General features: G+C 40.3%; 1 protein-coding gene across 6 annotated transcripts in view; it reads left to right on the top strand.

Annotated features, from left to right (window-relative positions):
• The window catches only part of LOC117298543 (rho guanine nucleotide exchange factor 7-like), a 49667-nt gene that overhangs the window by 21340 nt on the left and 15634 nt on the right, over window positions 1-12693 (top strand). For all 6 annotated transcript variants that reach the window (XM_033781852.1, XM_033781851.1, XM_033781853.1 and 3 more), the window contains 6 exons: window positions 6764-6886; window positions 8423-8561; window positions 9705-9764; window positions 10030-10110; window positions 11161-11307; window positions 12151-12447. In XM_033781852.1, coding sequence (XP_033637743.1) covers window positions 6764-6886; window positions 8423-8561; window positions 9705-9764; window positions 10030-10110; window positions 11161-11307; window positions 12151-12447 — 847 coding nt within the window. The remainder of the gene's footprint in view (window positions 1-6763; window positions 6887-8422; window positions 8562-9704; window positions 9765-10029; window positions 10111-11160; window positions 11308-12150; window positions 12448-12693) is intronic.

The following is a 12693-nucleotide window of genomic DNA, read 5'->3' as shown; positions in this document are numbered from 1 at the left end:
GGGGGGTGCCTTCATTTTATGATTGTTTATCTCATTGTTTCAGCATGTCTGTTTTGTGTTGTATGGTTTGGGTGTGATCTCTTTTGTTGTCAAAAATATTTTGTTTCTACAATGTACACCGTAAGCAGTTTGCACGTTGTACAATTATGTGTTTTAGACGTGGGTAACAATAATATTAACAGTGTTCTATTTTCGGCAACCACATCTGAGCCTTTCAAATCGATAAATGTACTCATTCTGTCCATAATGCAGTATTCAGAACCTACTGTTGTAACATGCACATTTCACTGAGCACATTCATGACATTATCTACGCTGACTGCAGTACCATAATATCAGTGGAGCAGAACAATGGGCTTCCTGGAAATCTCTGCTCTGCTCCAAACATTGCACTACCCCCGCAGGTGTATTGTGTGACTTCATGTCTTAAAAGGTTACAACCGAACATAGTAGTACACGCCTAACCTCTTAAAGGGTTTTGATACCTTAATACAGGGCCACAAAGTCTTTGGCGGTGACACTGGATCCCTACTCACTCTGAATGAAGATGAACATACACATGGAATTTCCCTGGTTGCAGCCTCATAAGTCGTCAATTATTTGTGAAAGAAAAAGATGAAAATCACAGAGCAATGTTTTCAAGAGAGTTGCACAAATCCTTTGTACAGTGAAGGCCTACTACTATGCAAAAATGATTTTCGTCCCGAGACGGAAATTATTTTTGTGGAATTGTTTTACTAATTTTTCACAAATTCCAGCACCTCATCAACAAGTAATAGTTTAAGGGAAGCTTTCTACCCGTCTTATCTTTGAACCAAGTATGTTTCATGTACATCTGTGGAAGAGTAACTAAAATTGGTATATGGTCGTAGACTTGCGGGTACAACCATGTGTAAAATCCCTTGTGAGTGAGTCTTGGCTCTGAAAAGAGCCGGTTTGGTCTTGACGCTTCGAACAGTATACTCTGCTCGTCTTCAGGAGAACGTGGAATTTGTGTTTAGTGTCCTACAGAAAGTAGCCAAACCCTTTAAAAGGGTATTGGAGTGATGCCAAACCCAGTGTTTTATGAGGTGTTCCACACTCAATGCCAGAATGTCATCAAGGGAACATGTGGTTCTATTCACACTGATTGCACACAGTCATTTCTCTTCTCCTTATTGCTACTGTTCCAAGTTGTCATGTTTAGCAAGTGTTTTTGTCTCTCCATCTTCTCTACTGTCTTGCTCCTCTTCTGTTTCCATTTCTAGGTTCCCATTCACCCAGAAGTAAATACACAGTGAACGATTTCCCTTAATGTGAGTTTCTACTCAAAAATCACCATTTGCTGCTCAAAAATAAGCATTCTACCTCCATGATATACGCGTAAAGAATCCAGTGTGCACAAAATAAGTATGAAATTGCTCCCTGCTGATACATATCCCAGTTAAAGGGAAGGTACGGGTTTGGTAATGACTCAAAACAAATATTAACTTAAAAACTGACTTAGTAACGAGCATTTGGGAGCTGTTAGTAGTATAAAACATTGTGAGAAATGGCTCCCTCTGAGCATAGATTTTGAGAAAGAGTTAATTTCTCACTAAAATGATAAAAGACTTCTAGCTAGAAGTCTTTTATTCCTATCTGAAAGCACATAAATTCGTCCAACAAGGGTGTTTTTTTCTCTCATCATGACCAATTGAGCTCAAATTTTCACAGGCCTGTTATGTTATGCTTATGTTGGGATACACCAAGTGAGAAGACTGGTAGTTGACAATTATCAAACTTGTACCTTCCCTTTAATCAAATGTTGAACCATCGTAAGGATACTATTAATAGTCAACAAGTCAAGCCTGAAACTGCAGGGCCACTCTGTACATGTGGTCATTTTAACACAATATAAACACAGGGTTGAATGAACTTTGAAGAGTGAAAACAAGCTTGAATTCCACCACACTATTAATCATCAGTCTGGTATCCCGTCCCTGCGTAATACTTATCATGCACTCCATCAAACAGTCAGGTCACCAATACCCTGTTTACCTGAAACCTCTGTGTAATGCAACCACAAAATATTGCACCTTCGCCCAGGATTCAAAGAGAAAGTTGGACAACAAAGACCGAAATATTTAATCTCAAAGAACTAAACGGGTTATCTGGATGATTACCCATGGACAGAAATACAATGGTGGTTTGACATTTCACCTTGTACATGTACATGTAGCAAGAAGTCTGTAGATGAAGCTGTTGTTTGGTGCTTAGACCACACAGTATCCGTTGTTATTGTTCAATTCCATGTTTGAGTAGATTGTAAGGCAAAGAAATCAATATAAATCGTGGCAATTAGATTGATCTTATTGCAGTCAGAAAAAGCAAACAAAAGTCTCTTCGTTGATGATAGGTTCCCCTCGAAGCAAAACCAAATAATAATAATAATAATAAATAATAATAAGACTTGTAATGCGCACATATCCACCCTGCTGGGTGTTCAAGGCGCAGTAAAACCAAAAACAAAAAAACAAAAACAAAACACAAAGAAAAACAGACACAACAAAATTAGTCATTGAAAACCTGTGACATAAGATAAGTTTTGAGAAGAGACTTGAATTTTGCGGTACAAACACAAGATCGAAGATTAAGTGGTAGAGAGTTCCAGATGCGTGGCGCGGCTGAAGAAAAAGACCTGTCACCCCAATCCCTTCTCCATGTCCCAACTAATAATAAATAATAATAATAACCCGTTTTTATATAGCGCTTTTCACATCCGGAGGGCGTCCCAAAGTGCTTCACAGTATTACCCCTGGTCACTGGGCCTTAAATCACTCATTTAAACCATCTCAGCTCCCTGGTGGGGAGTATGCAGCCTGTGCAACATTAATATGCGCTACTCGGCTAAATCAATCATAAGAACCATCTCTGCCCTCACAGGTACCCATTTACCCCTGGGTGGAGAGAAGCAAATATAGTTAAGTGTCTTACTCAGAGACACAAGTGTCAAGACCGGGATTCGAACCCACACTGTGATGAACAGAAGCACCAGAGCTTGAGTTCGGTTCTCTTATCCGCTCGGCCAGGACACCCCATACATTGAGCTTAGAGAGCCTATTCATTTTGCTCATTTGAGCTGCCATCGCTTGTTTTCTGCTTTTTGTCATAATGAATCAAAAGAACAAACCCCGGAGGAAACTGGCATTCAAAGCACAAAGGCCAGCGTTTTTACTTATTGACAATTATATTTTCTGCCAAGAAAATTGTCGAGCTGTATCTGGACAAGTCTATTTTAAGTAGGATTTGAAACTTTGCATGGTGGTAATACGATATGGAGAGGTTTGCGGTAACACAATGTAATGACTATCTCTAAATTAGTTGGGGTGGTTCTGAGGTTGAGGTTTTTAGTAACAAGTCTACAATGTACACAATGTTCACGCTAACATGTTTATTAACTTGTATAGTCACAATACAACTCATTACATCATGAACATCCATGGGCATGATTTGGATCTGGAGGTCAGTGACCTCAAAACCGTTAAAATTAACCCTTTAGAAAATATAGCGGCTGCAAGGGTTGGATTTCTACGGCACATGCACGCACACACCCAGATATTTGAACGGTCCCAACTTCAGAATCAATCCAACTACACATACATGTACGTATTGTACATGACATTACTGTATAGTTGGGTCTGGTCCAAATGGACCACAAACTATGGGTACAGTTTGAACGGCCCAACTGTAGCTGAGACCCAGACATCTGTCACCATGCAGGGGATCTGGGATTTGGACCAGCCGCTGTTTTATACATCGCATGGGATGATCACAATATTAACACCAGGTGGTGAGGGAATTAAAGGGAAGGTACACGTTTGGTAGTTACTCAAAACAAATATTAACTTAAAGACTGACTTGGTAACAAGCATTGGAGAGCTGTTGATAGTACAAAACATTGTGAGAAACGGCTCCCTCTGAACTAGCATAGATTTTGAGAAGGAGTAATTTCTAACTAAAATAATAAAAGACTTCTAGCCAGAAGTCTTTTATTCCTATCTGAAAGCACACAAATTCGTCCAGCAAGGGTGTTTTTTTTCTCATCATTTTCTTGCAATTTCGATGACAAAATTAGCTCAAATTTTCACAGGCTTGTTATTTTGTGCTTATAATGGGATACACCAAGTGAGAAAACTGGTCTTTGACAATTACCAATAGTGTACCTTCCCTTTAAGTTCAGACTGTGTGAATGTGATGGAGAAACTATTGAATCTTCTTAGGTTTTATCATGGATATTTCTTAAGTTATAATTACCGTGTAACCTCAGGGAAACTTATAAGATGATGGAAAGATGTGGAGGCATCAATTGTCATTAACACAGGCCTTGAAATAACCCACAGCGATTGCCAAGGTGTCCTGTGCTGTGGTGCCCTTTGATATGTTCCAATTACAAAGTTCAGTTTCCCTCATAAAGGGGGCCCTGTACCAGAGGGAAATTGCTGTGCACCTTCAAGAGGGAAGGTCAAGGCCTGTTATCACTATCCTGCAGTCCCATCCACAGTTGGGCTGTCCCATCCACAGTTGGGCTGTCCCAACTACATACTCATCTTAGAGCGAAGGTCAAGGCCTGTTATCACTATCCTGCAGTCCCATCCACAGTTGGGCTGTCCCATCCACAGTTGGGCTGTCCCAACTACATACTCATCTTAGAGCGAAGGTCAAGGCCTGTTATCACTATCCTGCAGTCCCATCCACGGTTGGGCTGACCCATCCACAGTTGGGCTGTCCCAACTACATACTCATCTTGGGAAAGGCCTCAACTGTAATTGGGACGATTTGAAGTTGGGACGGATGCTTTACCATCCTTGTCAACATACATGTACCACCTCACGACAATCAGTCAGTAAAACGGATTTCTGATTCATGTAGTCGGTGTAACCCGAGTAACGGTTAAAGCAGCCTAATTTAAAGTCTTGTCATTTTTTTTTTCCGCCCACACAATCACACCATAGACTTAAGGTCAAGATCACTCTACTCCATATGAATGAATACATTGTCAAACAAGCTTGGACTTAATTCACTCATAAAGATCTACATGCTGACTTCCAGCCCATTTTTCATTTGAACATTAGCTATCTGCTAAACACATTGGCAGGAAACCCACGAAGCACCCCGGCTCACCCCCTATGCCTAACCTCTTTACCCAGCACAGTAGTTCTCAATGTTCGGGCATCCTGTACCCCCTTATTGCCATTTCTTGTCAGATTACAGTCATTTCCACTTCCATGAGGCCCTACAGTGTAGCTCCTGGACACATTCCAATGAATCCTGCTTTAAAGGGCATCAGTGGTGTTTTTGGGGGGTGATGGATTGAATCCATCTCCATGGTTGAGTTTTCAGTTAATAACACACACATAAGTGTTATGTACGCCTGCAGCCATTGACCTCCTACATGTGTATTTATAACTTTTTGCAAAAGCTCCCATCGGTTTTGTACACGTGGACAGTTTCCGACTGTGGATCTTTTTCGGAACCGGTGACCCTATTGTCACCTTTTTGTATAGGTCCCTGGTTTTAATGTGTACACCTACTCACCAAAACAGAAACCCCAGACCTGTAACGATGTCATGAATTTCAATGCTTAAGGTGACCTCTTAAGTGCAAGAATCTATACTGTAAGCGCAGAGTTCCAGGGTAAGCAGTGCATTGAAATTGAGCACCAAGGCCCAATTTCAATTTCATAGAGCTACTTTTTAAGCAGAACATACTGCTTTTACCTTTCTCTGCTAAGCAGTAATAAGCAGGACACCAGTCACAGATTGATAGTGAAATGAACTTAAGGCGTCTGAAACCCTTCCACTGGTTAGGATCCCCCCCCCCCCCCCCACCGCCACAAAAAAACATTTATTAAAACCTCAGACAGTTTCGCTATTCCTATTGGTGGAGAGAACGTCACGTGGGTGTGTATAAACCTTTGTTTATGACCAGTAAAAAGTGTTAAAACATGGGCGTGACACGCGAGATTGCACCTGTGCTTTTAAGACAGTTTCTTCATTCCTTTTGGTCGAGAGCAACGGCTGAAACAGTTGTGCCACATCACGCGATACGCGCACAGCATTCCCTTATTACGCGCACAGCATTCCCTTATTACGCGCACAGCATTCCCTTATAAGGAGTTGTTTACCCGAGGGCCTTGACTGGGCCTTACCATTTCATAGCTGGAGGGGTGTTGTGTTGAAAGAAATCATTGACAATTTAAAAGTTTTGCACTTATTTTACTTTTTGACCAAAAAGTGTTTATTTTTTTGATCGAAAAGGTATTTATGAATGGAAATCAAAGTATGTTGAATCGGTTTTCAACTAGTGGTTTAAACCCGCCGAGGCCTGGTTCTTGATAATTTACCCTGACTTCGTCTCGGTAAAATGGATGTCATCCCAAATCATACTGTATTGTATTGTTTTACAATTAATGACACTTTTTTAATGAAATGAAACTTTGAACGGAAAAACAGGAAATAAAACAAACAAACAAACAAACAAACAAACAAACAAACAAACAAACAAACAAACAAACAAACATACAAATAAACAAACTTGTCCTGTTTCCTATTTGAAAACTTACATGCTAAAACATTGACTGTTTGAATCGTTGCAAGTTGGAAGGAAGGCAGAAGAAAATTGGAGCTTGTTTTATGAAAGTGTAAATTGAAATAAAAACAAACAAACAAATAAACAAAGAAACTTGTCCCATTTTCTATTTGAAAACTAACATGCTAAAACATTGACTGTTTGAATCGTTGCAGGTTGGAAGGAAGGCAGAAGAGAATTGGAGCTTGTTTCATGAGAGCAGCAACTCAGTACAAGGCCCTCTATTCATCCTACTGTGCCAATCACCCGAAGGCTGTGGCTGTTTTAACAGAACACAAGTAAGTATTAGGGTGCGCCCCACCAAATAATCTCCCATAGCACACAGTGCAAAATGCTAGATTTTCAAAAATACACAAAAAATACTTCAAAGTCTCACAGCTTTTCCCTGGGCCCGTCGAGTTATTCTCCCTCCAAGTAAAAACACCCCTTCACAGGTCTTATTTTCAAAAACAACTGAGCATCATTCTTGAAAAATGTCCCTACACCTCTTCAGCAAATAGGACCTATTATTTCAGGGCCTATGTCATCCGAAGTACCTCAACCTGGTCCTATGTGTCATCCAAAATACCTCAAGCTGGAAGTCAACAACCCCAGGTCACAATTGGGCAACATTATTATACTGAAACACTTTTTGGGGGCTCTCAAATCTGTCTAATATAGAATATTTTCAGGGCCTACAAAATATTAATGAGCCAGACGCTTTGTTTTCTCCTATTTGGTGGGGTGCACCCATTAGCCCCAAGTCATTATCGCTGTTGGTATTTTAGTTTAGTTTGCCAGTGACAAAGAAAGCAATTTGTCATAAAAGTAGTAACCCAAATCAAGCCGGCTGTCTGCCTACACACTGTTCTGTATTTGTTGTAAAGAAAGAAACTTGGGAGAGGGTGTTAGAAAATGTGGAATAGGAATAGCGTGTACTTTTACTAGCTACATGTACCTTACTCTATGCATGTACATACTATTACAATTTTATTGCTGGGGTGAGTGTAATTTGGGAATTGTGAAGACAGTTTGGCGTATTTTGAATACTCAAAACAGTCTTTATACTCAACTGATCAGTCAGCAAACTTGTTTTGTTTGTGATGAAGAAAGTCAATGTCCAAATCAAGTGGCTATTGCTGCAGGCTACAGTGATGGATTCTTTGGGCAAAAAATGTATCTGTTCAGTTGTCAATTTGGGCTCCCAAAAATCATGCAGCAAGTTAAGTGTAGTCGCATCCTTAAAGAGATTATGGTCAGATCTGAATTGTTTCCAAGTGTCTTGCCAAGGAGTTCCTACACTATAAAGCCCAGTTGATGCTTCCTGCAAATGCAAAGCGAATACTGTAGATGCAATCATCGGTACACGCTGTTCGGGTCATAGTGACGCAAGCAAATTCGCTTCGCACGAAACATTCGCAGGAAGTACTGTATGAACCGGGCTTAAGGTATGATGTCGCAGTGATGTAGTTGTAGCCATAGACGCCAATTGGACATGGCTTATGGCTGGTTGTGAACTTGGGGCTCTTGCTTTGGCTTAAACTACCTAAAACCACTGCAAAGACCCCTTCTTTAACATTTCCTATTTAGCCAACGGCAATAACTGTTTCCGAATGCGCTCAAGTCAGACTTGATTTATGTTACGATTGGGTAATGGGCTATTTGAAGAGTAAACGGCGGGGTCTAAGTATGCAAATGTTTACAGTGCATTAAGCTGTAACCCCCCCCCCCAATAAAAATAAACTTTCCTGTCTCTAAACTAAACACAAAGCCCCCCAAAGAATGTTAGATTGAAGGCATCATACAAGTAACTCTCATGACCTTTCTTTTCACAGCGATGAACTCAGTAAATTCATGGAGAGTAAAGGAGCGTCGAGTCCCGCCATCATGGCGCTGACGATCGGCCTCAGCAACCCGTTTAGGAGACTAGATAATTTCACCAATAGCTTCAAAGAACTCGAAAGACATATATCAGTAAGTTATCAGAGCCTGACAGGAGTGTAGTCCAGGGAGGCCATAAGTCCTTAAAAAAAGCTGCTGAAGAAATTTTTCTGCTAAGCAAGAATTAGCCAGGAACCAGTCTCAAGCTATTTACATTGTACAGCATTTTGGCTGGTAACCTAGTTGTTCTGAGCGCAGACTTACTAGGTTGGGCACGTTTATTCGGGCTTGACTTTTCAGTGGAACTGTTGCCAAAATCAAAAAGGTCATATTTATTTATAGGTCCTCTGAGTGAGGTCATAGACAGCCTCTCCAGATTCGCAGAAACCTTTTTCTCGTTACCGTTTATTTCAATCTCGCCATCGGAACGGATTGTGATGAAATATCAGGATGTAAAGGTCAGATGGGGTCATGTTAGGGCATTGAACTCTATTGCCAGATATTTTGGTTTGACTTCAGGTGCTTCCCTTTCGCAAACTTCTGTTTCCGTCCTTTCATAAATTGAGACAAATCAGTTCAGGTCCGAAGTTCACCCTCTAAGGAGAGAAGCCTCCTTGGGTTCGTTAAAGGACAGTTTAATTTTAAAGGGCACTTTAATAAAGAGCCCTTCATTCAAGGGCAATTTGGGGCATTTCAACTTTTGTTAGTTTAGTTTAGCTGAGGTTACACGTAGTTTATTACCTTTGTTGCACGGACATAAAAATACATGTACAGTGTAGTGCAAAAGGGGGAACCCCCTAAACAGGCACGCAGGCCCACTAAATGGTCACCCTAATACTCTTTTCTTTTTTTTCTTTTTTTTTAACAGGATGTATTTTTTTTTTTTGGGGGGGGGGGGCTTAGGGAGGGTCTCGAAAGTCCAAACAGCGGGAATATTCTGATTGGATGGGCTAGGCTGGTATGGTCCACCGGAGCAATTTCATTGGATTGTTGAAATTGCCATTGCATACATTCTTCATGTATTTGTTGTTGGGCACAATGTCCAGCAGAACGTTCTGATGGTCTACTTGATTGCGGGCATTTGCCTTCAAGAAAGGTGTTGAATGTACCTGTTTTTTGAGACGTTCCATAAGGTCAATGTTAGAGAAGCCATAGTCTCTGTAATCCCCATGTTTCATGTCTCCTTGACTTGATCTCTAGAAGTCAATAATTGATTGATTTTCTTGTTACTTTCAGCATAATCATCCAGATAGAATAGAAATACAGACGTCAGTGTCGGTGTACAGAGATATTAAGGTAAGTTACAAAACAGAATTGAGTAGATCAACTATGTCCAGCACAACCCATTACGCGTCACCAAGTAAGGTTTTATGCTAAAAACTATTTTGAGTAAGTACCAATAGTGGCCACTGCCTTTAACTACTTTTTGCATTTATACCATAGGTCCTTTTGGTTGGTGAGCAGTTTGCAACGGCTAATTCTGTTTTCTCAAATTCTATTATTATCTTTATTCTTTCTGTTATTATCATGATGAAAGAGAAATTCTGGCTTGATTTTTCAGAACCATTGTATACGGGTCCGGAAACTGAAGGAGGTGGAGTTGGAAATCATGACAGGAACTATACAAGACTGGGAGGGGGAGGTAAGTCTGTCTTTAAGAGTCCCTTCAACTTTGAGCAATTTACTATGCCTTTTTAATAAATAGATTCTACATCTTCATCGAACCTATGCGTCGATCAAACTGAGTCCGACCATTGCTAGATGCATTTTTTGCGCATTGTCCACCGTTCCAAGATCTGCAACAGTTCTAGATTCTGTTTTGTAGTTGCCACTTTGTGTTTAATTACAGTCACCCAGATATCAAAGTCCTCCAGCTGTGGTTTTGGTGCATCAGACAAAACATGTGTTGTGTTGTGTTGTGTAACGCATGTGTTGTGTAACGCATGTAAAAGAATCCAGTGCGCTTATCGAAAAGAGAAGGGGTTCGTCCCGGTGTTCCTGGCTGTGGCTGCTAAATGCGCCGTAGCACCTTGTAAACCCTCATAAGGTGCTACATAATTTCTGTATAAATATATGTACACAGCGCCTTGAGTACCTTGTTTTTAAATACGTGCGCTATATAAGGCTTCGATATAAAAACCTTTGATTGTCAACTTTCAGCTGATTTCCTCGTTTTTGATTCTCAGCTCTGCCATTGAAAGTTGAAAACATAATACATCCTTCCTGTGCCTGGAAACTTCCTATTCTTTTGACAAACTGCAGTTGCATGTCTAACATTTCTGAACATATTTTATATTTTGCTGTTAACCACTGAATCTACCAAACCCTGTCAAAACCATTGGGAGTGGTATTTGAAGTCCAAAAGTACTCCCAAATTAAAAAATACCTCACTCTTTGGTAAACTAAACACTCTTTTGGTAAACTAACGGCTGACAATTTGTGCCTTACTTACCCCTGCATATTTACCAACAATTCGTCTGCCCAGCACGCTAGCTTGTATGAGGGGAGAATCAAGTTCTGAATTAGATTTCTGCAAGTTTTCCTGACATTGTAATATTTCAGACAGAACAATTTCTCTAGACCACTGGTACTGGTCGGAACTTGATACTCGGTGTGCATCAGCTGAAAACTATTCAAAAAGAGCTTTTGGTAGTGATGACCATTCCTATTGGTGTATTTTTTTTATCTTCAGCCCATCGATACATACGGTGATGTCATCAAATTCATCAATGCTGCCATAATGGTGGATGGCGTCAAGAAAGAACGTTTCTGTTTGCTCTTCCCCTCCTGCCTAGTGGTCATGTCCGCTACAGCCAACATGAATGGCTACATTTTCCAGGTAAGTGGGTCTCTCCACTATTTAGAGGGGGAGGTGGGGGTGCAAGGTTTTTTGTTCTTATTTGAATTTTTTTGTGAACAGAGCAAATGAAATTAATAGTGAGAGTGTTTAACTAACTCTGAAAAAAGGTTTTCCTTGGAATCAGTCTGCTGAACAATATTGCCAAATTGTCAAGTAAATTTCAAATAACCGGATGATAATGAAACAATATTTAACTGTAACTGATTGTAGTGTTTAAAAAAAAAGTTAAAAAAATTATGATTTTTTTTCCTGTTTTGTTTTTGTTTTTACTTGAAATTGTTTTCTGACTTGTCTTGGTTGAGTTTGAAAAGTGAAGGCTGCAACAAGCAAAGGTTACCTGATGAATTTTTCTACATCAATTTCTAGCAGTGCTCTGTGCTACTTAAAAATGATACAAATCTTCTACCAACAATGTCTGCAGTTGAAGCAAACACAGTCTGAAAGCTGACTTTCCAAACATTTGTTTTTGCACATATTAAACTTTTAACAACAAAGTAATGGTAAGCTCACGTGGTGTGCTGTAACCAATACAAATCTGTTATAAATATTGTTGATCTAATCGACCCTGCCATTACACAATTGGGCTGAAGTAATCGGCACAGGACACTGCTAAGGTTAAAATGATACGCATAGTTTATAACTTGTTATCATTAGTTTTATAATGTGGTTACGTCCGTCACTTTTCAACATGATGAACTGTTTGTTCTTAACTCTAATATGCAGGGCCCAAATGGAGACCAGTTCTTAAAACTGATTTGGCTCACCCTGGGTAAATACAGGAAATAAATAAGTTAAAAGTTGTTTATTTTTTTTTTTACACAGTATAAAATTCCAGTTCTTGCAGTCAAGACAAACCGGTTACCGGACACCAACCCAAACTTTGTAGCGTTTGACCTGAGCGGCGGATCCACTGAGAAACAGACCATCGTCTGCAACAGCTTAATGGACAGGGAGGAACTCCTGGACGCAGTGGAGGAGATTCAGTATAAGGATAAACCAGGGCCGACGCCCACCACGCCCCTTACGCCCGCCATGCCAATGTCGCCCGCCATGCCAATGTCGCCCGCTATGGTACTACCGCAGTCGCCCACGCTGTCGCTGACACAGGGAAAAAGTGATGTAAGCTACTGCTTTACGGCGGAATATTGTACAAATATTTGTATATTTTGTTTTTAATAAGTAGTGAGCAGGATAGAAGCCATGGACCTTGATGAGGACACCATCAAATAGCTTGAAGTTAGCATATCTAAATACAAGGGTCAAGGGTCTCCAGTACGCTATCAGTAGAGACCTTTATCACGGTGCAGCCATCTTGAATTTCTCTCATTGATATCAATGTTACCAAACTGAGGCTGGAAGGACAAA

Source organism: Asterias rubens, chromosome 13 (assembly GCF_902459465.1).
Source record: "Asterias rubens chromosome 13, eAstRub1.3, whole genome shotgun sequence".
Taxonomy (NCBI): Eukaryota; Metazoa; Echinodermata; class Asteroidea; order Forcipulatida; family Asteriidae; genus Asterias; species Asterias rubens.
Note: the sequence above shows the minus strand (reverse complement) of the source record. Positions and strands in the feature narration are given on the sequence as shown.